At 41.7% G+C, this 24,369-nt stretch overlaps 1 protein-coding gene and 1 long non-coding RNA gene across 6 annotated transcripts in view; one reads left to right on the plus strand and one right to left on the minus strand.

The window, feature by feature from the left end:
• Positions 1 to 862: 862 nt before the first annotated feature.
• On the minus strand, positions 863 to 16,180 carry MED6 (mediator complex subunit 6). 4 transcript variants are annotated; one of them, XM_008248541.5, is made up of 8 exons: positions 16,135 to 16,180; positions 11,087 to 11,246; positions 9,871 to 9,899; positions 7,731 to 7,813; positions 7,322 to 7,430; positions 5,877 to 5,992; positions 1,761 to 1,788; positions 863 to 1,190 (listed from the first exon to the last, which is right to left on the minus strand). In XM_008248541.5, the coding sequence occupies exons 1-8, from the start codon at positions 16,154 to 16,156 to the stop codon at positions 1,060 to 1,062; spliced, it is 678 nt and encodes a 225-aa protein (XP_008246763.3). In that variant the 5' UTR covers positions 16,157 to 16,180; the 3' UTR covers positions 863 to 1,059. The 4 variants fall into 4 exon arrangements, with proteins under 4 accessions (XP_008246763.3, XP_051682275.2, XP_089178340.1 ...); XM_051826315.3 differs by having other exon boundaries at positions 9,871 to 9,962; XM_089322214.1 differs by having other exon boundaries at positions 9,871 to 10,000.
• Positions 16,181 to 16,217: 37 nt separating this feature from the next.
• Positions 16,218 to 24,369, plus strand: part of LOC108175597 (uncharacterized) — a 33,741-nt gene continuing 25,589 nt past the window's right edge. For both annotated transcript variants that reach the window (XR_001792283.4, XR_016226548.1), the window contains exons 1-2: positions 16,218 to 16,338; positions 18,919 to 19,048. This is a non-coding gene — a long non-coding RNA (uncharacterized LOC108175597). The remainder of the gene's footprint in view (positions 16,339 to 18,918; positions 19,049 to 24,369) is intronic.

Consider the following 24,369-nt stretch of genomic DNA (forward strand, 5'->3'; position numbering starts at 1 on the left):
CCCATATGGGATGCAGGCATTGCAGGCAGTGGCTCTACCCACTGCGCCACAGCGCCAGCCCAGGAAAAGTTTTTAAAATTTGAGATATAATCACCTATAGGAATTATTTATTCACTAAAATACATAACCCATAAAAAACTAACATAGGGAAATTCTTACAATATATATAGCAATGAAATAAAATTTTATGAACAAACTAATTTAAAATGAAGGTTTAAAAAGTATTCACACACTGAAAAATATGCCTAAAAGAAGAGTCACAGGGCCAGCGCTGTGGCACAGCAGGTTAAAGCCCTAGCCTGCAGTGTCGACATCCCATTTGGGCACCGGTTTGAGTCCCAGCTGCTCCACTTCCAATCCAGCTCTCTGCTATGGGCTAGGAAGGCAATGGAAGATGGCCCAGGTCCTTGGGCCCCTTTACCTACATGGAAGACCCAGAAGAGGCTCCTGACTCCTGTCTTTAGATCAGCTCAGCTCTGGCTGTTTCAGTCATTTGGAGAGTGAACCAGTGGAATGGAAGCTCTCTTCCCCCCCACCCACCCCCCACCCCTCTCTCTGGCTTTACCTCTCTGTTACTGTCTTTCAAATAAATAAAATAATTCTTAAAAATAAATAAATAAATCTCCTAAAAAAAAAGAACAGAAAAGTCCCAACACTTTTAAGGTATTTATAGTAGGGTGACGTAGATAAAGTTTTCCACCTATCTTCCAAACTGTATCTGTTTTTCTTTTAACACTAAAGAATATCCAACTTATAATAAAGGAAATATGATTAGTTACTACTTGTAAAATTAATCCATGGTATCTTCAAAGTGTATTGGGAAAAACTTAAAATCAATAAAGGAAAAATATCATGATAAGCATTATATATACAAATACCTTTATTTTGTCTTAAGGGAAAAATATATTCACACAGAAAGCAAAATGAGAATATACTCTTTCTTAAACAAGTCCGTTCCAGATAAATGACAGGGTTGTAAAAGGACCTTAAAGCTCAAAGCCTTCCACAGTACTGAGGTATAACAGATAAGGAGTCTTGCAAACTTCTATTGTCCAATACTCACTGAAGTCTCATTCGTTTCTCAGGGGGGCCTTTAGTGCTCACTGTCTGTTGGACATTCTTTGTAGTCTCCTTCTCCTCAGATTTTACAGTTTCTGGTACAGGTTCTGCCTCTTTCTTTGACTGATCCACTAGACAACAAAAGCAGAATTTTTTTTTGGAGGGAGGGTAGAAGAATGAGATAAATTTAGAGAAAGGTTTATATGAATGGTTTACTCTTTCAAAATTATTTTAAACTGCTTATCTCAAGTTCTAACTTTAGCTGTTTCTTCAGACAGATGTAAGAATCCAGTTATAAATCTAACAACCTGTTAATGTACAAAAATTTCTGATACTGGGGGAAAAAAGACATATGGCATTTAAATTAGACATTATTTATAAACAAGATACCCAATTATTCTATCCCATTAACAACACCTGTTTTCCATGATGAACTATTTTTTTTTCATACTGAGATCTGAACTAAAAACAATCTACTTAACACTTACTTTTCACTCAAATTCAGCTATTAAAAATCAGTATCACAATCATAATATATCCCTTGTTGGCAATTCAGTGAATCTCAAAGGTTAAGAGTGCCTAACTACAATGAGACAATCTAAAAGGAAAGTGACCATAGCTCATCTCCCAGGAATAGCTGTTACTGAGATAAACAGGTTAATTAGTCTTATTTCAATAGATTAATATCAGATGAACCATACCTGGGACAGGCTTTTCTCCAGACTTTTGCTATAATTTTTTAAAAGTAGAGGAAAATGGGAGAAGAAAAAGGCAACAGGTTAGATCAGAAAAATTTTTTTTACTTCATAATTTATTAAAATAATACGTTACCCAAATTACATTATATATGACTTTAAAAACTACAACTCATGTCCACAAAAAATTTTTTTCATTTTCCAATTAGCCTTCATTCCAGAAAAGATGCAAACCTAAAACTAGAACAGTCAACCATAAAAATCTTTGAACATCCAACAAAGACCTCTATCTCTGAACAAAGGCTACAGTGCTTTACACAGAGTAGCTACATAGAATCGAATGGAAGGAAAAACTGGAACTTTACAAGACCCCAGAGGCTTCTCAGCTTAGGGGACGTGAATTTTAAGAGAACAACATTTTGAACCCTCCAACTTTTCAAGATGGTAGGTATAAAAAAATAAGGAGGAAGAAAGATATTTTCTTATGAGCATAAAAGGAAAAACTGACAGGGGCATCAGAGGTCAGAAATAAGGTCAAGGCCTGCACTCTGTACAGCAATTTCCTTGACTGGACCTTGTCACCTCACTTGTTCATCACCCAAGTTAAAAGCTTTAAAATACCCGCTTCCCCCTTCCCAAGGCTTACAACCTAACACCTACTCTCAATCCATGATCCTCTGCCTCCCAGGTTTAAAAACAAGATGCCAATACCATGGACTTTCTTTCAACCTACCTTCAAATTTATTATACCTTTACATACATAAAGACAATGCACACACACACATATATTTATATATATGCATGTATACATATATATGCATTTTAATTTTTTAAAATTTACTTATTTATTTGGGAGACAGACAGAGCTCCTATCCACTGGTTTATTCCCCAAATGCAGGTGACCACTGTGGCTGGACCAAGCCTGAAGCCAAGAGCTGGAAATTCAGTTCAGGTCTTCTTGTGGGTGGCAGGAACCAATTACTTGAGCCATCACCACTATCTCCCCAGGTCGGTGTTTGCAGGAAGCTCAGGTCAAGAGCCAACGCCAGAAACTGAACCTAGGTTCATGCCAATGTGATGTGAGATCTGGATACATTAGGCTAAATGCCCACTCCTCAATACATTTTTTTTAAGATTTACTTTATTTATTTGAAAGGCAGAGTTAGAGAGAGGGAGAGGGAAAGACAAAGAGAAAGCGAGGTCTTCCATCCGCTGGTTCACTCCCCAAATGGCTGCAGTGACGGGGCTGGGCCAGGCTGAAGACAGGAGCCCAAGGACTTGGACACCCTTCCCTGGCTTTCCCAGGCACATTAACAGGGAGCTGGATTGGAAGTGTAGCACCCAGAACTTGAACCATAAACCATAAGGGATGCCGGCACTGCAGGTGGCAGCTTAACTCACTACACCACAGCACAGGCTCCTCCCCTTATACAATTAAAATACTCATAGAGCTCCATGTCACTTCAGAAGAAAGAAGTTAATTCCTTCATTTCTAGAGTTAAGGACTCCCATCTGTTTGCTGAATTTCTTTCAGAATTTAGATGCCCAAGCTAAGCTTTCTTACCTATTCCCATGAATAAAGACTTCAAAATTATCTCCTATTAGACGTTCCAGATTCATGCTGCCAATGCCTAAGGACACTTAAGACCAGAACTGAGCTCCATACTATTATTCACTGTGCAGAAGAGGGTAACACAGAAACTCCAAGGCTCTTTTCCTCAGAAAAGCCTACTTGCAAGGCTGGCCCTTGGCTCTTACCTAGGAACTTGAATTTTGGGAAGGTTCCCACAATTCCCTGATAACAGTGGCTCACTGTGCCTAGACTATCTAATGAACATGGTTTACGATGAATGTTTGCTTCCCTTCAGGGACTGTACAATTTTAGTATATATTAAAAGGTACCTATATGACAAATCCCCCTTCCTCAAAAAAACTCAGGCACTCATTCACTAATGGATTTCCTTGGACAGAAACATCATATACCTATTGCTGTGTTTTTGTTGTTGAAGGAAAAGTAGATTCTGTGTAGCCTTCATGGAAACAGAACATATAAGGAAGTCTGCACAAAGAGAAATCTTCCAGACTCCACCTGTGCCTTTTTCCCTTTCAGTCTGGCTGTAGACCCTTAGTGTATCACAAAAATAAATCTTAGAGTACAACTATTTGAATTCTATGAGCTCTACTAGCAATCTCCACACAGGAGTGTGATCATGGGAACCACTAACGGCCACATCATGTCCTGTGAAAATATCTGGTTTTAAGTATTATACAGGGATTATACAGTATTATAAGGGAATTATAAGAGAATAAGTAATTTCTCCTATGTAGAAAAGTGGGGGGAGCCAGACATTAGGCTTAGCACTTAAAATGAAGGTTTAGATACCCACAGTCCTACACTGAAGTGCCTGGGTTTAGTCCTGGCTTCTCTCACCATTCCAGCTTCCTGCTAACGTATACACTAGGTGGCAGCAGGTGATGCCTCAAGTACTTGGGTTCCTGCCATCCATGTAGGAAATGTGAATTGAGTTCCTGGTTCCCAATGGCCAGAGGCTGCTGCAGGCATCTGGGTAATGAGTAAGCACATTTGAGCATGTTCTCTTTCTCCTTCTTTGTGTGTGTTTGAGTGCATATTCTCTGTGTGTCATCCTTCTAAAAATAAAATAGAGCAAATGCATGCAATAACGCTGAGGGGAGAGGGATTTTTATATGGCTAGCACTGAACTATGTGGAACACTAGGATGATGTCATTACCTACCTAACATACATGACTAATCTTCTCTGACGAATAATGTCAAATTAGTAGGATATGGCTTAAGATAGGGAAAGAGAATGGGCTGGCATACCTTTCTGACCAAATTTAATTAGGACGTCCATCTTGGGATAAACCTAGCTAAAGTCACAGCGCCGGCATCCCATATGGGCACTGGTTCATATCCCGGCTGCTCCACTTCTGATCCAGCTCTCTGCTATGGCCTGGGAAAGCAGTGGAAGATGGCCCAAGTTCTTGAGCCCCTCTACCTGCGTGTGAGACCCAGAAGAAGCTCCTGGCACCTGGCTCCTGGCTTCAGATCAACTCAGCTCTGGCTGTTGTGGCCATTTGGGGAAAGAAGCAGAGGATTAAAGGCTTTTCTCTCTCTGCTTCTGCCTCTCTGTAACTCTGTCATTCAAACAAATAAATAAATCTTTAAAAAAGAAGTCACATCCTATAGTGTTCTACACTATACATATACAGTCAATGAATGGTTAACTACACCTAACCTCTCAAATTCCATAGTGGTGACTCATGATGCGTTTGTTCATTCAGCAGACACTGTTCCATCCTTAAGTGTAACTTCTGAGATTTCCCCAAACTGGCTTTCTGCCCAGTGTTCTAACTTGTGTCCTTGCTTCCTTCAATAACACATCACCGTTCCAATAGCACATACCTCTCACTAAAGTGCAGTTAGGGGAGAGAAGGCCTGTTGTAAGGCCATCTCATGGTATAAAAAAACTCATTTAATTTATAACTACACTTGAAAAACCCCTTAATTAGTACCCAAGAAATACAGTACATATGATATTGCATGTGCACAGTCCTGTAAAGATCCATAAGAACTGAGGCTAACGCCTATCTGTTCCATCTCAGAACTACTTCACTCTGAAAGTCCGTTCAGGAGAATGGCAGATGGATTTGCAACTGTTGCTGAACCCCTCCCCCATAATCCCACAGTGATTACCTGTAACTAAACCACCAGTATGTGTAACTATTATTATTCCTGACTCCTTTATCTTACCAAACCCTCTACACCGTAAATGTTCTCTTTGTTACAAAAGCATGATTTAAGGAGTTTAAGTGTCTACTACGTCAGGCTAGAAGGGCAGCACGTAGTTGCATTCCCACCTGTGACACTTTCAGCAGCCTTTTGGATGGGAAGATTACCTCTGCACAGTCAGTCCTCATAGTTTGTAAAGATTTAATAAGGAACATAGAGCAGTGTTAATTCCATTCCCTTTACCTGTTTCCTCCATTAAGTCTGTCTTAACCTTTCCTTTAACTCAGAGATACTTCAAACAATTCTTAACTAAAGATAAGTATGTCAGGAAAAAGTGTCAAATCAAAATTAACTATATATCTCTCATTACCTGCACAAATTTGGGTGGAAATTTTTGTCTAAGGTCTACAAGCAACGCATCCACACGTTGTCTCTGAAAAATAGAGCTTGGTTCTTCTTTCCTTTTGGCTTTGGGTTTGACTTTATCTATTAAAATATTAAATCCAAATGAAAACATTGCCTAGTTTTGCGTCTTAAATTTTACAAATCTTTACCCACCAGGAACATATTCAAAACTTCATTTTTTCAAACAGTTGCTATGCCAAAGACAATTTCCCAGCAAGCTAACCATAATATATATGTTCTAACTCTCCTTATTAAATGAAGTTAATTTCTAACATTTAAAAAGTTGATATATGTGTCTCAAAGATATTTTAGTTTCAGTATATAAGCATAGTTAGAGGTAAGTTTCAAAGCTAAACTTCTTCATAATTACCTAAATCACAATCTTGATTATTGGTTTGAAATTACCTTTTGTATATTTTAAGCGAATTAAATGCTTTTTGTTTCCAAAAAACGAACTAGGAACAAATGGAAAATGCAAGCTTCACAAACTCAAGTTACCATGCTCAATTATTAAGACTAAAATTTGCACATACACACACAAAATGACTTTCTCGTTAAGTGAGAAAGAAAAGAACCCGAAACAGCAATGATTCACATGTGGCACTTCCCCTGGCAGTGACAGTGTACTGGGAAACTGTCTCTAAATTAAGGGTTCCAAACAAGCATCAATGCATTTCACTGGGGTAGGGAAAACAGCTGTTGGGGCCATTTTTATTCAACTAAGGCAAACTTCCCTACATCAGATGTTGCTGCCTAGACCTACTATGTAAGAGTAAATTTAACTAGAACACATTCATAGGTCTGAATGCTATATAAAGTCTACTTTCCCTCACTAATTTATTACGAGCTGTTATTTCTCAGAGAAGGAAATGCAAACTACAGATATAATATTATCAACACATTTCTGGAGGTATTTCTGTTGGTAAAACATGGTGAAGAAATGAGCAAATTAGCAGCCATGGAAACTAGGGGACCCAGCACCATGGCAGATTATAACACAGAAAGATCAGAAAACAGACTAGTCAGCTGGAGATACGGCTCAGAGAACAACAATTCCTCTTCCCTACTTAGAAAAATGTAGGGATAGACAGTCCCAAAATCCAAGATAGGTAAGTAGGAAACATCATCTTTGCTCATTCTTCATCCTTGTTTTTCTTCCTTATGTTCCAAATATTTTAAAACCTTGAATCACCTTAAGAAAGATTACCAGTTACCTAACAGATTAAACTTTTATCTGTTCCTATGTAAGAACAATTATTACATCTAGTTACATGAATCACAGCTGCAACATCACCATCCTACAAAAAAGTAAAACTCACCTAGGATACATAAATACCCATTTTCTCAAGAAAACAGCTTTATTCCTAGAGGATTAAAGGTGTTTCAGGAGGCTCGATGTGTTCTACCTACCTTGCTCTTCATGATCTTTGAAGTGCCACCAATACCCTTTGGAAGGATGGTATCGACAATATGACATAGCTTCGTCAAAAGCTGACTGGATGCCATGTACTGCAGTAAGCTTGTGAAAAAGAGAACAAATTCTAAATTTCTCATTAGGTCACCCAGTATTTCCAAAGTAAATACTTCCAAGATACTACATTTGCAAAGACAGTGATTTCTTATTTTTTAGAATCTGAATTACCATTTTACTGGGTCTTTGGTATATCTGTCCCACAGCCAAGCCCCTGCAAGTATCAAACTCTAAAGACATTGAGATCCCTTATATAAAGCTCATAATGGGGAGAAGAACTCCTGTTTGACTCTTAGAAGTTGTTCAATTAAGTTTACTTCAGTGTTTAAAGAGTGTGAAGACACTTACCACTCTGGAGTTTATAACTGATCCCAAGTCTGGTGCCTGATAGATAACTCCAGCAATGATATAATAATCAGCTAGTGGGATAACTAAAGAGGGGAAAAAAAGTTTATGAATACTGCTATGGACCCAAACTGCTAAACAGATTCTCATAAAAAGAACTAATGCTGCACTGGAAAACACATACACTCACTCACATTTGCATGTTATTTAAGGCTGCTTTGGCAACAGCTGAGTAGCTATTACAGAGACTTAAAGAGTCCCAAAAAGCCTAAAATCTTTACTCTCTGGCCCATCACAGAATAAGTGCCAATTGTTGCCTTACAGCAGTACTTCTAAAATTTCAAAGTACATCCGATCACTTTAAACCACTTTAAGATACAAATGGATTTTGCTAAAAATAGGTTCTTCTTCAGCAGCAATAATGCATTTCTAACAAGCTCCCAAGCTATGCCAATATTGTTATCAGTCAATCACACTTTGAGAAATAAGACCTTACAGCAAAACAGATTTGGGATCCAGGGTGAGTATACCAGATACACTGAACCTGCCTCTGTGCCACAGTGCTGAGTCCTAAGGAATAAGACGGCTGCTAGTGAGCCCAGTGCCATACAGCCTCTATACCTTGAACCCTCCCACCATGGAAATCATGTCCTTGGTCTTGTCTTTATTCTAAGTTTCTCTTTTTCTCTAAATCTTCCATCATGAAACTAAACTTGGATTCTGGGACCAGTTTCTTTGGTAAGTCATTCTCTGAAACCAATACCGGGGTAAGCGCTGCTCCTAAGTATCTCGCTGAGGGTGCTGCAGCTAGGATGACACTACCTGGCTTCTCTGCGTTGACTCTTCTCTTCAGGATGATTTTGTCCATGGTCTTGACTGATTCTAAGATTCAAGTTCTACTTATCTCTAGAGTAAGTGTGTACCTCTTGAATACAAAACCAAATCTGGATTCCATACTCATCAGTGTGCTACGTCTCAAGTAAGTTTTCATTTAGTAGTATAACCAGGTAAGACTTTTGATTGAATGTGTCAAAAAGGATACTCAAATGATCCTCTGAATTTGATATAACTCTATCTGCCTAGTATTTTGTAACAGAATCAACTTAGCAGACTGAGATAAGAACAAAAGTTACTTGGGATGCTTGAGGCTCAAGTGGAACCCCAACAGCTATGCTCACAATAAGAGACGGCTTTGGTGCAGTGAGTTACCCCGTTAATGCTTGCACAGTTTTGTTTGGGCACTGTGGAAAAGTCCTGGAGTACAAGTGTACAGCTGCTAAAACTTGACTTTTGGCTGGCGCTGTGGCGCACTAGGTTAATCCTCCGCCTGCGGCACCAGCATCCCAAATGGGCACTGGGTTCTAGTCCCGGGTGCTCCTCTTCCAGTCCAGCTCTCTGCTTTGGCCTGGGAAGGCAGTGGAGGATGGCACAGGTGCTTGGGCCCCTGTACCAACATGGGAGACCATAAGGAGGCACCTGGCTTTGGCCGTTGCGGCCATTTGGGGAGTGAACCAATGGAAGGAAGACCTTTCTCTCTGTCTCTCTCTATATCTGTAACTCTGTCAAATAAATAAATAAAAATCTTTAAAAAAATGGCTTTTGAAACACTTCCTAAGTGATAGCTATGCCTAGTATACCAACCTGCCCAAACTGTACAAAGCACGTAATTACTGTAGACTCCTTTTTTTTTTCAGGGAGTCTAGAATTCTGGTGGGCTCAGGAGGCCTTCATAATCAGTCCTCAATAAAAATCCTCAACTCAGAGTCTCAAACAGAGACTTACAAGACACAGAGCAGACATTTTACATGTGGCTGCATTTCACTGCTGAACAGAGGGCATGTTCAATGCGGCTCTTCACAAAAGTAGGAAATCTGCACACAGATTCCTAAAGACCACACTTGGTCAGTCATTTTCTATTATTCACCAGGCTGTGTTTCCTTACTGTACAGCTGTTAACTATTCTTAGCCGCTGACTACAACTGTGAGCTGGGCGAATCCTCCCAGCAAAGTCATGAATATGTATGTGGTCTTAGGAATCCACAAAACAGAATCCATCTCCCTAAAACAAGAACTTATAGGGCATGAAGTAAACAAAGCACGACAGTTTATGAAGATAATAATGCCCAAAGTTTACATATCTTACCTTGAGTTGGGGACTGCCGCTGTTGCTTCCTAATGATAAAAAGAATGGGTTCTTGGGCATGTAAAAGAATGTATTCAACTCCAACCATCTGACTGAGACAGAACACAGAAACCAACAGATCTATGCACGCCTACAAACAATTTTATATGCCATTCAAATTACTGTATAAAAGTGTAACACTTCGAGTAGGATTAAAACTGCGTATGTTTTGTGTTAAAACTTGTCTATTGAATAAAATGGGCTATTTTCCCAGGCAAAAATGTACACAAAGAGTAAGATTTATTTTTTGTTTTTGTTTTTTTGGACAGGTAGAGTGGACAGTGAGAGAGAGAGACAGAGAGAAAGGTCTTCCTTTTGCCATTGGTTCACCCTCCAATGGCCGCCATGGCCAGCGTGCTGCGGCAGGCACACCGCGCTGATCCAATGGCAGAAGCCAGGTGCTTCTCCTGGTCTCCCATGGGGTGCAGGGCCCAAGCACTTGGGCCATCCTCCACTGCACTCCCTGGCCACAGCAGAGAGCTGGCCTGGAAGAGGGGCAACCGGGACAGAATCCGGCGCCCCAACCGGGACTAAAACCCGGTGTGCCGGCAGAGGATTAGCCCACTGAGCCGCGGCGCCAGACAAGATTTGGTTTTTAGACATCAAAAAATTCATCATGAACTTAAATCTGAGTATTTTTAGTCACAAAAGTACAAAAAGGCAAAGTACCACGATGCTTCCTAACCAAGATCGACAAATACACATAAGTAATCAAAAAATGAAGATTCAACTACAAATTCTACCCAACCTCAAAACATCAAAAAATCTTATCTTTGCTCCCCAAAATATTTTGACCTGATGAACTGTTTAAAGGAAACAGTAAGTTGTCTTAATAGCTGCTCTCGACCTCATAACAAAAGCCATTTAAGCCACCACTGAGCAGCCAACACTGTGGCACAGGGAATTAAGCTGCCACTTATGGTGCTGAAATCCCTTACTGGAGTGCCAGTTTGATTCCGTTATATTTTAAATGGACATTATGAAGCTATTCAAAAAAAGACTGATAAGACCCAAATATTAATAACTCTCTTGCAAATAAAAATTCTTCCAAACCCAAACAAAATTCCAATTTTTCTTCCTCAAGCTTTACTCAGCACTAAATGATCCACAGCTTTAAATAACCATTCAGTGCAAATTCTGCAGTTGGCAAAGATGCTACCTCTTTAAAATAACTTACTTTAAGTGTTCTAATGTTAGTCTCTGCATTTTGACCACTTCATTATTACATGTTCTGTCATAGAAAGGGTTACTTCTTTCTGAAAAGTAATCCAGGACACTTCCACTGTTCAAAATGGGGATCCAAGAGCTGTCAACCCAAGAGATTCCCAGCAGATTATCTACAGGAAAGAAAGAAAACAATAAATTATTAGAAAAAAGAAAGAACATAATCCAACAAATATTTATTATGCATCCAATGTAGTAGCATTATAAATCAGGATGACACTGATCCTTGTCTACATACTCTCACTGACTAACTGAAAAGAGAAGTATGCCAAGAAAGCAATGACAACACTACACAACTGCTACATAAAGCCAGGGGTAAATGTGTTCTCAGAGCACAGAGGAGGAAACAGAATACTCTGCCTTGGAGACCGTAAATGATTTCTCAAGGACTGAGGAGGAAAGTTTTAGCAATGCATGTTAAAGAAGAGAGAGAGGAACGCATACACAGAGGTATGAACATATGAAGTATACTACACATTTAAAGAATAATTTGAGGGGCCGGCGCTGTGGTGTAGCAGGTAAAGCTGCAGTGCAATGCCGGCATCCCAATCAGCACCGGTTCTAGTCCTGGCTGCTCCTCTCCTGACCCAGCTCTCTGCTATGGCCTGGGCAAACAGTAGATGATGGCCCAAATGCTTGGGCCCCCATACCCACATGGTAGACCCAGAAGAAGCTCCTGGCTCCTGGCTTCAAATCGGCACAGCTCTGGCTGTTGTGGCCAATTGGGGAGTGAACCAGAGGATGGAAAACCTCTCTCTCTCTCTCTCTCTCTCTCTGTGTGTGTGTGTGTGTGTGTGTGTAACTTTGACTTTCAAATAAATAAATAAATTAAAAAAAAAAATAAACAATAATTTGACTGGGGGCAGGCATTTGGCACAGAGGTTAAGATACCTCTTGGGATGCCCACATCCCATACTGTAGTGCCTGGGTTCCAGTCCTAGCTCTGCTTCCAATCCTACTTCCTGCTAATACACACCCTGGGATGTCAGCAGATGATGGTTCAACAACTTGGGCCCCTGCCACCCACATCAGAAATCTGGATGGAGTTCCAGCCTCCTGGCTTCAGTCTGGCCTTGTGCTGGCTATTGCATGCATTTGGGAAGTGAACCAGGGGATGAAAGATCCCTCTCTGTCTCTGTGATTAAGTAAAGAACTCTTAAGCTTTGAAATCTAAACAGTTTTTTTAGAAATTGCAAAGCATGAGTTTTCATATACTGGAAACTAATTCAAAATGTTCAAACAGCATGCATAACAAAGAAAACATTCATAGCTACCAATTTGATATCATTAAGAGGCACAGAAATATGCTGGGAAGCCATTTACCATAAATGAGACTGATGAAAACCTAAACAGTTTAGTTTAATTACATACATACTTTATTATATTAGAGAATTATATCTCGAACTAAAAAGAAAACATGAAAAACAGAGTTAGATACCTTTAAAAAAAGACTTTATTTATTCAAAAGGTAGAGTGATAGAGAGAGAGAGATAGAGACAGAGATACTCCACCCACTGGTTGACTTCCCAAATGACTACAACAGCCAGGGCTGGGCCAGGCCTAAGCCAGAAGCCTGGAACTCCATCTGGTTTCCCACATGAGTGGCTGGGGGTACTTGCACTGTTTTCCCAAGCTTATCAGCAGGAAGTTGGACCAGAGGTGGTGCATCTGGGACTCGAACCCGCACTCCCACAAGAAATGTCGTTGTCACAGGTAGCAGCTTAATTTGTGCCATAATGCTGGCTCTTAGATACCTATTTATTTATTTTATTTAAAAGGCAGAGTTACAGAGAGACAAAGGCAAAGAGAGAGAAGTCTTCTATCACTGGTTCACTCCCTAAATGGCAGCAATAGCCAGAGCTGGGCTGATCCAAAACCAGGAGCCAGGAGCTTCTTCCGGGTCTCCCATGCGGGTAAAGCGGCACAAGGACTTGGACCATCTTCTATTGCTTTCCCAAGCCATAGCAAAGAGCTAGATCAGAAGTGGAGGAGCCGAGACTCAAACCAGCGCCCATATGGGATGCTGGCACCACAGGCAGCAGCTTCACCTGCTATGTCACAGAGCTGGCCCCTCCCAGACATCTTTAATTAGTAAGTTTTTATTGGCTACTGACTGTGATGATGTTTCAGAACACTGTATTTACTAAACTGTACTATGTGTAAGTTAAAATATCTATATAACTGCTTGAAAAACTTCAATCTCTCTTATACTACAAATACTTGGGCAGCTATGAGAAGTCAAACCTAATTCAAAGAGACAAGCAGTTTTGAGATGAATGAATCAAAAGGCAAAAAGTAATAATATAAAGGTAAAATGTGTTTTGTATGTTATAAAGGATAAGATAGATAAAGTGATGATGATCAAAATAATTCACAGACTGTTTAGACAGATCATCATAAATGGATTATGCCACAATCAAAAATATGAGAGAACTACAAAAAGTTCTCAGAAAATGAAATTAAAAGATAATGCACATTTTTCCATGAACTTTTTAAAGTACTCTTGTACAGCAGATCAGGAAATAATGTTTTCAAACAAAAAGTAACTACAGACAATCACTCTCAGCTTTAAATACTATTATCCAATTATTAATATAGTTTTATCTAGAGTAAAAGTACTTACATATCTTTTATTTCCTTAGGAATGGATATATAAAAGCATTTCATAGAAACTATGAGGACACTTCAAAAAGCTCATGGAAAGCAGAATTGAAAGTTAAGTTTATTTTGGTGCAAAAAACCTTGAAGTCCATGCACAATTTTTCATAACACACATTTTCATGAGCTTTCTGAAGGCTCTTCATATGCATGCCTTCCAAATTTTCATGAACCAAAATAAATTTACCTTTTAGTTCCATTTTCCATGAATTTTTAATTACCTTGTATGCCTATATTGTGTCAAAATCAGTCACTGATGATAGGATTATAATATTACAGATCAGCTCAGCATTGGTAGAATATTCTACTGAGACAAATAGTTAATTATAGATGCTATTTATCAACAATTATGGAAAGTCACTAAATACAGGAATGAAGTGATGAGCTGTAGAAGGCAATAGCAGTACACAGAGACAAGGAGATAAAAAACATTTTTCAAGGGGAAAGAAAGACAATTTCCTTAAGGGCCAGTCATAAACTCAGAGAACAATTCATTTTAGAAAGTAATGATAATGAATTTGGCTTGGATATTCTGAGTTTAAATATGGAATACAGCTCCCCAAATCAGAAGGAATCATAAATGTCAACTGTCCAAAGTGATTGTTAATGAGTTCTCCCTCTAGTTTTCCTCACCAAGCTATTTTAATTTTCACAAATTTCTTGATCAGCAGTTTTATCAGATGAATTATTTCTTTTAGTAAACCACTCAAAGAAGAAAACAAGGATAAGTATAACATGAAATCAGTGCAAAGGGAGGTCCTACCTTTATAACTTTTGAACCCTGAATGTATACCTGGCCCTGTTCTAACCTCTTTACTACACAATAACTCAAGAGTCTGGCAGTATTCATACAATTTTACATTTTAAGAACCTGAAGCCTGAGGCTAAGTAGCTTGTCTAAGATCGCCTAGCTGCTAAACGGTGGTGCTGAGATTTGAATCCAGGCAAGCTAAGGGTGTATAGCCCACACTCCTCTGCTGCCTCAAAATGACAACAGATACTAAAGTAACATTAAGAGCTATGAGATGGGCCGGCGCCGCGGCTCACTAGGCTAATCCTCCGCCTAGCGGCACCGGCACACCGGGTTCTAGTCCCAGTCGGGGCACCGGATTCTGTCCCGGTTGCCCCTCTTCCAGGCCAGCTCTCTGCTGTGGCCCGGGAGTGCAGTGGAGGATGGCCCAAGTGCTTGGGCCCTGCACCCCATGGGAGACCAGGAGAAGCACCTGGCTCCTGGCTCCTGCCATCGGATCAGTGCGGTGCGCCGGCCGCAGCGCGCCGGCCGCGGCGGCCATTGGAGGGTGAACCAACGGCAAAGGAAGACCTTTCTCTCTGTCTCTCTCTCTCTGTCCACTCTGCCTGTCAAAAAAAAAAAAAAAAAAAAAAAAAAGCTGTGAGATGAACAGTGATTTTTCCACTCACTATGTTCACTATGTGTTGAATTCTTTATTTAGTGGACGGTTAAGCTTGAGATTACAAAGTAAATTGAAAGTGTATCTTTGTAAAATACTAAAAGAAAGGAAAGGAAGGAAGAAGGATGGTAGGAGCGGGGGAGGGGGGTGGGGTAGAGTGTGAACTATCCTCTTAAAATTATATATATGAAACACATGAAATTTGTTCCTTTTATATGAATTTTAAGTGTTTAAAAAGAACTATGAGAGGCGTGTGCATTGCGCAGGTTAAACCACCACCTGGGATGCCCACATCACACGCTGGAGCACCTCAGATTTAGCAGCACCTCCACTTCCAAGCTAGCCTCCTGCAGATGCACCTGGCAGGCAGCAGCTGATGGTCCAAGTAATTGGGTCCCTGTCACCCATGTAGGTGACCCGGACGGAGGGGCGGGGGGGAGAAGCACACTCAGAATTGGGTGTTTGACGGAAGGCGTTCCGGATTCAAAAACAAAACTTGCAATAGATCTTAGGGATTTACGCCCAGGGATCCGTGGGGTGTGATCTCAAGAATAAACCGCCTCTTTGTCAAGTGCTAAGGGGTGAATCAAATCGTCTCCTTAATCCTTCTCCTCTCTGCCCAAAAGCCATTCTCTCACATCTAAATAAGCCCAATGTTGCTGCAAGGATATGTGTGCACGGCAATGCTCTAGGTCTGGGGCACAAACCCCAAAGCTTTTTCCAAACCTTTCGCTACGACGCTTTTAAAAAACTCCGAAACCGGCAAGAGTCGGCAACTTTCCCCAGATTACAGCCTCAGGCTGTCCACACAAACCATTTAGAAAAGATTGCGAGACCTCACAAAAGAATTGGAACCTTGCCTCCCTCCGTAAGTTATAAATCACCAGACCAATTCGTAGGAAACCAGAAAACAAAGAATAACAATATACGCTACCTCTGATGTCCACCGCCGCCATCGCTCTTAACCACCCCCGGGTTCCTCTTCCGGCGCAGAGTAAACGTAATGACTAGGGCGACGGAAGCGGCTGGTTGAAGATAGTACGGATGGTGAGGAGGGACAAAAACTACGGAAGACGGGGGTGGAGCTTGGAAGAGCGGACAGGAAGAGACATGAAAAGGAGATGGGCGTGACCCAAAGGTGAGAGAGGGGCGGGGCGGGGGATGCAAAGGCTGCTGCGAGGAACAGGCTGAGGCTGGGGAGGCACCCCAGAGCCCGAGAAGAGCCAAAGGGGGGGGGGGGGGGGGCGGGGGATAGTGGGGAAAAAAATTAGGAAATTTAAAGGAAGAGGAGATTGAGCGAAGACCAGTCTCGGGCTTATCATGGAAGGATTCGAGAATTTCACCTTGATCTCCTGTGATTGTCAAAAACCAAATTCCGATGTCATAGAATTGGGAGTTGGGAACAGCTCCAATTTGAGGGGCCGGCGCTGTGGCTTAGCGGGTAAAAAAACCGCCTGCAATGCCGACATCCCACATGGGTGCCGGTTCGAGTCCCGCTGCTCCACTTCTGATCCCGCTCTCTGCTATGGCCTGGGAAAGCAGTAGATGACCCAAGTCTTTGGGCCCCTGCACCCGCCTGGGAGACCCGGAAGAAGCTCCTGGCTCCCAGCTTCAGGTCGGCTCAGGTCCAGTCATTACAGCCTTTTTGGAGAATGAACCAGCAGATGGAAGACCTCTCTATAACTCTGCCTTTCAAATAAGTTAATAAATATTAAAAAATTATAGAGACAGAAATAGTTGGGAGTTGGGAACATCTCCAGTTTTAAAAGCCCCTCAGGTATAGCCCATGAGTGACTGGAGTTTGGAACTACTGGCCTAAATCTGGATCTACTTTTTTCACCCTGACTCAAGTGGCAAATGGGACAGGACTTAACAGAATTCCAGAATCGTTGCCATTTATTTAAAATAAGCCAATTGCACATTTCATGCCTCTGAGGCAAAACGTGCTCACAAGACAGGAATGCTTCTAAAGTGAAATGCCAACAAGAGGAAGAGAAAGGAATGCCCAGAGAGGCAGTAGGTGCTCTCCAGGTAGTTTGCAGTTAGAGAGTGACTCTGCGGTACAGGAAGCTGCAGAAAACCTCAGATTCTCAAGCTCCAGTGTGGCTCTGCAAAAGCAAAATGATGGCAGCATCCGGAACAAGACAGAACCGGGAGGAGCAAGGAAGGGTGGGTGCTTACATCTTCTGCAAAACTTGGATAATCTGGAGGCTGCTCCAGAATCAAAACACAGCCCAGGGCCAAGGCGAGAGGGGCTTATAAATTTAACTGGGAATTCAGAATGCTTCAATCTCCGTGGGATAAAAGTATATGGCTTTGTCCACTTCCAGTTTTGAACTGGGATTTGTACTTGCAGTGCTCTGCATAAAATAATAAGTGTCCTGACAGAAGTAGCATAGAACAAGGCCAGTGCCATGGCTCACTAGGTTAATCCTCCGCCTGCGGCACCAGCACCCCGGGTTCTAGTCCCAGTTGGGGCACCGGTTCTGTCCCGGTCACTCCTCTTCCAATCCAGCTCTCTGCTGTGGCCCGGGAGGGCAGTGGAGGATGGCCCGGGTTCTTGGGCCCTGCACCCGCATGGGAGACTGGGAGGAAGCACCTGGCTTCTGGCACTGTATCGGTGCAGCGCGTGGGCCATAGCGGCCGTTTGGGGAATGAACCAACGGAAGGAAGACCTTTCTCTCTGTCTCTCTCTCTTTCACTAACTCTGCCTGTCAAAAAAAAAAAAAAAAAAAAAAAGAAGAAGAAGAAGAAGAAGAAGTAGCATAGAACAGAGTTGTGAAAGAGAATGTTTCCAGGAGGAAATTTTTCAGGAGAACTGATTTGGGGGCCTGGTGGAGAGGCCTTTTCAAAAAGGGAATAGCATATCCCATAAACAGGAGTGTGAAACATCAAGCTGTTTGTTGTGCTGGTCTTGTTTCCTTGTGTTTTATTTTTTTTTAACAAGATTTATTTATTTGGCCGGCGCTGCTGCTCACTAGGCTAATCCTTCACCTGTGGCGCCGGCACACTGGGTTCTAGTCCCAGTTGGGGCGCCGGATTCTTTCCCGGTTGCCCCCTTCCAGTCCAGCTCTCTGCTGTGGCCCGTGGAGGATAGCCCAAGTACTTGGGCCCTGCACCCCATGGGAGACCAGGAGAAGCACCTGGCTCCTGGCTTCAGATCAGCGCAGTGCGCCGGCCGCAGTGCGCAGGCCGCAGCAGCCATTGGAGGGTGAACCAATGGCAAAGGAAGACCTTTCTCTCTGTCTCTCTCTCTCACTGTCCACTCTGCCTGTCAAAAAAAAAAAATTATTTATTTAACTCAAAAGTCAGAGTTACACTGAGAGAGGAGAGGCAGAGAGAGAGCAAAGTCTTCTATCCGCTGGTTCACTCCCCAAGTGGTCACAATGGCCGAAGCTGTGCTGATCCAAAGCCAGGAGCCAGGAGCTTCTTCAGGGTCTCCCACACGGGTGCAGGGGCCCAAGGACTTGGGCCATCTTCTACTGCTTTTCCAGGCCATAGCAGAGAACTGGATTGGAAGTAGAGCAGCTGGGTCTCGAACCAGCGCCCCTATGGGATGCCAGCACTGGAGGCGGCAGCTTTACCCACTACGCTACAGCACCAGCTCCTTCCTTGTGTTTTATGAAGAGAGATTAGGAAGAATTTTGACAGATCCGGGATCTGTAAACAATAAAAAACGTGGTCAACCAGACCTAGGATCTCCATCTTTGTCTTGCAGGCAATGGAAGAAATGTGATCAAGCTTCTGTTTTTAGAAAGTTTATTTGAGGATGGTGAGTTGGAGTCTGGAAGCCGAGAATACATGAAGAAGGTTGTTGCAAACTCAATGATGTCTACACTAATATAAAGGTAAGTGGCTGGGCGGGGTGATATGTAGTTAGATACTTAGATGAAACACAGCAGAGTTGGTAACTAATAGATGAACATGATGAGTAAGATGGAGGAATTAAAAATATTTCGCAAGTTACTGATTTATCAAACAAGGTGCCATTAATCAGAGAAGGAATAACAAGTAACTAGGTGAAATGAAAGGGCAATAATGATCTATGTTTTTAGCCTGCGTTGTGTGTGAAGTGTTTGCGAGACAGCCTGTAAATCAAGGTTTCCTGTGCATTGGAAACCAGTAGCAGCTTCCCACGAAACTCCCCAGCTGAGAGCTGCTCATGTGCTTAGGTATCTGTAGGAGCATCGAAGCAAAGCAGAATTGTTTCAGGAAGAGAGGAGCACTGGACAGTGTCAAGCATACAAACGAGGCAAGAAGCAGGGATTGAATTTGGTAAATAGGGTGTCCCCAACAAGAATAGCTTCAGTTGAATGGTAAGCAATAGTAAGAAACCAAAGGAGAACATGTTTGGAAGAAAAGAGAGGTGGCATGCACTATTTTTACATTTTTATGGAGTGCAGTACGATATTTCAACTTCAGTATTACAGTGCAATATTCCCACTTCCTGACCCATGTACACAATGTAAACAATTCAAACCAGGCAGCCACTCTTCCCATTTCCTTATTTTTCCATTGTCTTTGGAATTTTAACATTTATCTTTTTGTTATTAGCTTCTAATCTAATTGCCATGTGCTTAGAATATATAGTCTATGAGGTCCTCCAAAATTTCCTGGGAAATGGAATTAAAAGATAAGTTTATTTGGGTGCAGAAAATGTTTGGAAATCCATGCATAGTTTTTTCATAACACATTTTCCATGAGCTCTTTGGAGACCCCTCATACATGATACCTGTCCTTGATATTTGTGTAGATTTGCTCTATGCATCATAACCCATCTATGCTCAAGAAGGAAATACACCTTTCAATGTGGGATGCAGAAGCTAGCAACATCAGAAACCCCCAATTTCTCAAGAGTGTCTTTTCCTTGTCTCCATAGGACTGCTTCCCCTAGCACCCTGGCTGTCTCTCAGAACATTTCTTACCTGTCTCCTTTTTTTCCCCCTAAGTTTTATTTATTTACTTCAGAGGCAGTATGACAGAGACAAAGATATCTCCCATTTGTTGGCTCAGTTCCCAAATGCCCCCAACAAGTCAAAGCTAGGATCCCAGAATTCAATCTGAGTTTCCCACATGGGTGGTAGGGACCCAAGACTTGAACCATCATCCGCTGCCTCCCAAAGGTGCGCGTTAGCAGGAAAGCTGGATAGGAAGCAAAGCAGAGGCAGGCATCCCAAGCAGCAGTTTAACTGTTGCACCCCAACACCCATCCCTCCTCATCCCTTGTATTTCCTTCTCTTCTCCTGTTTTACCCAAGCACGTTCTCTCATCCACAGTCCCATCCCTCTTCTAGTTCATCTTAGTGCTTTTCTCTCCTCCCCTAGAAGACCTCGTTCTCCCTGTGGTTGCAGTGCCATCTATGTCATCTGGCTTGCCAAAGTAGTCTAACTCAGACTTTTCTCCTGAGCTCCAGGAACATGTATGCATCTGCCTACTGGATGGCTCCAGCCTGTTGTTCTTGGTCCCAACTGAAAGATTTTCACTCCTAAATAAGAAACCTTGCCTCTCCCTCTTCCTCACTGTCAACATACAGTCTGCACCAAAACTTATGCGTGCTTTTCAGGAGCCTTCTTGAATCAGGTGGCTCCTCTGCATCTCTACTGCTTTGTCTTTAATTCTAAGACTCATTATTTCTTGCATGAACACTGTTGCTAGGGTAATTTTTCTTTCAATCATGTTTTCTTGCTCTAAAATCTCTACTGACTCTATTTTTTTTTTTTGCCCTTGGGATGAAATTTATATCATTTCATTTTGCCCCAGCCTATTCTTGAATTTTATCTGTCCACCCAAACCACCACCCCATACACTGGACCCCTACAACAGTGGGATTCTCCCAGATTCCACAATTACATGGTCCTTTGGAAATTGTTCTACTTGGAAACTTTGAATTGTATTCTCTTCCCTTTCTGTCTCACACCCTCAGCCAAATACATAGAAAAGCAAATGTGTATGTGCCCACATGCATACACACACAGAGGCATTTGTCTGGAAAATTCTATTCATGTAAAAGCAAGATTAGAATAAGAGAAGAACTTAGGGAAAAGTATATTATTCTGCAGATGCTGGTAATTAGTGGTTAATGGGATTTTAGTTGCAGGGGAATATGTGAGTAGAGAGAAGGCGGGAAATAGTTAATAATGTTTGTTAGCCAAGAGTCTCATTATCTTCATCCTTTCTCTGTTGAGCTGTTAGAAAATTTGCTTAAGCCTCCATGAATCATTTCCAGTTCTTCTCAAACACCTAATTGTCCAGGAATTTGGACGACTGGATGATTCTGTATCCCTGTCCCCTGTCATGTTACTTTCTCCTGGGATTGGTTGCCTGGTAACCCTGATCCAAGACCTGCCCTCCCTGCTCTCCTAGTTATTATGCTCTTTGTGTTCTCCAGTGATTGTCTCCTGCTGAGGTTTCCCACACTTTACATTTTATTTCTTTCTAAACCTGTAATATGTGAACATAAAGAAATAATTTTATTTTCTTAGACCCATATATAGAATATATTTTATGTAGAAACATTTACCATATATTTATTGGAAGAGGAAAATGTATGGGTTTGCCCACTTTCTGTTAAATGAACAGGTCTCTATCTTTGTTATGGTTTTATGTAAATTTGACATATAATGTGATTTTTCTCTGGGTGTCAGGAGTAAGAGTCAGGGTAGGCAGGTATCCCAGCAGTTAAGCCACCAGTGACCCACATCAGAGTGCCTGGATTCAATTCACAGCTCCAGCTCCTGACTCCACTTCCTGCCAGTGCAGACCCTGAGAGACAGCCAGTGATGGCTCAGGTGGTTGCCACCCACATGGGAGACCTGGATTGAATATCTGGCTCCTGGCTTTGGTCCCAACCCAGCCCCAGCCATCACAGGCATTTGGGAGGCGAGCCAACAGATGGGATCTCTCTCTCTCTCTCTCTCTCTCTCTCTTTCTCTGTCTCTCTCTCTCTCTCTCTCACACACACACATACATACATAAAAAATAAAAATAAAAAGACTAAGACTCAATGTCACTTCACACATGAGTATTAGATCAAATAAACCTTAATAACAGAAAAAAGTAGACTTGGTAAAACAGTTTTTTCTCACACAGCAGTCCATGCCATAAGTTATTCTGCAGTTACATGCAGATGAAGAGTATCAATGCATATAATATCAGGTTGCACATAATACTCATGTGAAATGTAAAAACAAATTGTGTGTGTGCTAACATTGAGGGATTTTTTTAAGATTTATTTTTTATTTATGTGAAAGAGTTACAAAGAGAGAGGAAAAGACAGAGAGAGAAGTCTTCTATCCACTGGTTCACTCCCCAGATGGCCACAACGGCCAGGGCTGCACCAGGCTAATGCCAAAGTCCAGGAGCTCCTTCCAGGTTTCCCACATGGGTGCAGGGGCCTAAGCAATTGGGCCATCCTCCACTGCTTACCCAGGCGTATTAGCAGAGAGCTGGATCAGAAGCGGAGCATCTGTGGAAGGCGGTTTAACCCACTGCACCACAATGCCAACCCCCATTTGGGGCTTTTAAAAATATATATGCTATATACAAACCTGAGAACTGCTTTGTGATTCATGGACAAATATGTCAAAGAAACAATTTGTCTCCTGGATTTTCATTTATTGAGTCTCTCAGCTGTTACTGTGTGCAGGGTGGGATGGGGTGGGGAGTGATGGGTACAGAATGGCCATGTAAACCAATACTGTAACACAAACTAAAAAGTGATGTCATAGGTGTTACAGGTTTACAGAAGGCGAACAATAAAGCTGCTGTGAAAGTGTGGGATGATGGGAGAAGGTTTCTATTCTCCACATATTTAAATCTGCATTTTAATATAAGATACACTTGTACACTTGCATAGCCTCAAAGATGAAACAAGTCATTCCGATTTTCTTCTGTAAATATTTTACCTCTCCTACCAGAATACTGTACTTAGCTATGAGAGTCTGTCAGATCTCAAAAGCAAGATTAGAAATTTCAATACCTGTGGTTATTTGAAACAGAATGGGAAGAAATTTGATTTCAATTCATAGTCAAAATTGAAATAAGTCAAATTTGAAATTAGAATAAATCCAAAATGGTATTTTGAAAAAAAAACAGTGTCTCCCTCTCTGTTTCTGTAACACTGCCTTTCAAATAAATAAATAAATCTTTAAAAAAAAAAAAAACAAACAACTGGGGGCCAATGAAACAGCAAGTTAAGTCATAACCTGCAACGCTGGCATCCCATGTGGGTACCACTTCTATTCTGGGCTGCTCCAGTTCCAATCCAGCTCCCTTCAAATGCACCTGGGAAAGCAGAAGAGGATGGTCCAAGTACTTGGGCCCTTGCCACCAACATGGGAGACCCAAATGAAGCTCCTGCCCCCTGGTTTCCATCTGGCCCAGCCCTGTCCATTGAGGCTATTTGGGGAGTGAATCAGCAAATGGAAAATCTCTCCCTCTTTCTCTGTAACTCTGCCTTTCAAAGAAATAAATAAATATTTTGGCCGGCGCCGTGGCTCACTAGGCTAATCCTCCGCTGCGGCGCCGGCACCCCGGGTTCTAGTCCCGGTTGGGGTGCCAGGTACTAGTCCTGTTGCTCCTCTTCCAGTCCAGCTCTCTGCTGTGGCCCGGGAGTGCAGTGGAGGATGGCCCAAATGCTTGGGTCCCTGCACCCACATGGGAGACCAGAAGGAAGCACCTGGCTCCTGGCTTTGCCTCTGCACAGCGCCAGCTGTGGCGGCCATTAGGGGAGTGAACCAACAGAAGGAAGACCTTTCTCTCTGTCTCTCTCTCACTGTCTATAACTCTCTCTGTCTTTCTCTGTCACTGTCTAACTCTGCCTGTCAAAAAAATTAAAATTAAAAATAAATAAATATTTTTAAAAATCAACCTTGTGTGTATAAGTTTAATGAAAGTATTTTCCCCATACATGTATAGCAAACATAGGTAGAAGAGTTTTACAAAAGACGCGTCTTTAAACTATTTGGTGATGTTAATGTTGCTTATTGTTCAAACTCAGTACTAAAAATACCTGAACAACTCTAAGAATTCCCAAAATACAAAAACTTGATCCTGGCTTAATAGTTCTTGATATAATTATAATTTCATGGATCTTTGCCACATTACAGTTCGGTATAATTTGTTCAGCCACACTCCATGCCATATAACAGTGATAAATATTAAAGGAATA

The sequence above is a fragment of the Oryctolagus cuniculus genome, chromosome 20 (assembly GCF_051225735.1).
Source record: "Oryctolagus cuniculus isolate XC-2025 breed Fujian yellow rabbit chromosome 20, ASM5122573v1, whole genome shotgun sequence".
Taxonomy (NCBI): domain Eukaryota; kingdom Metazoa; phylum Chordata; class Mammalia; order Lagomorpha; family Leporidae; genus Oryctolagus; species Oryctolagus cuniculus.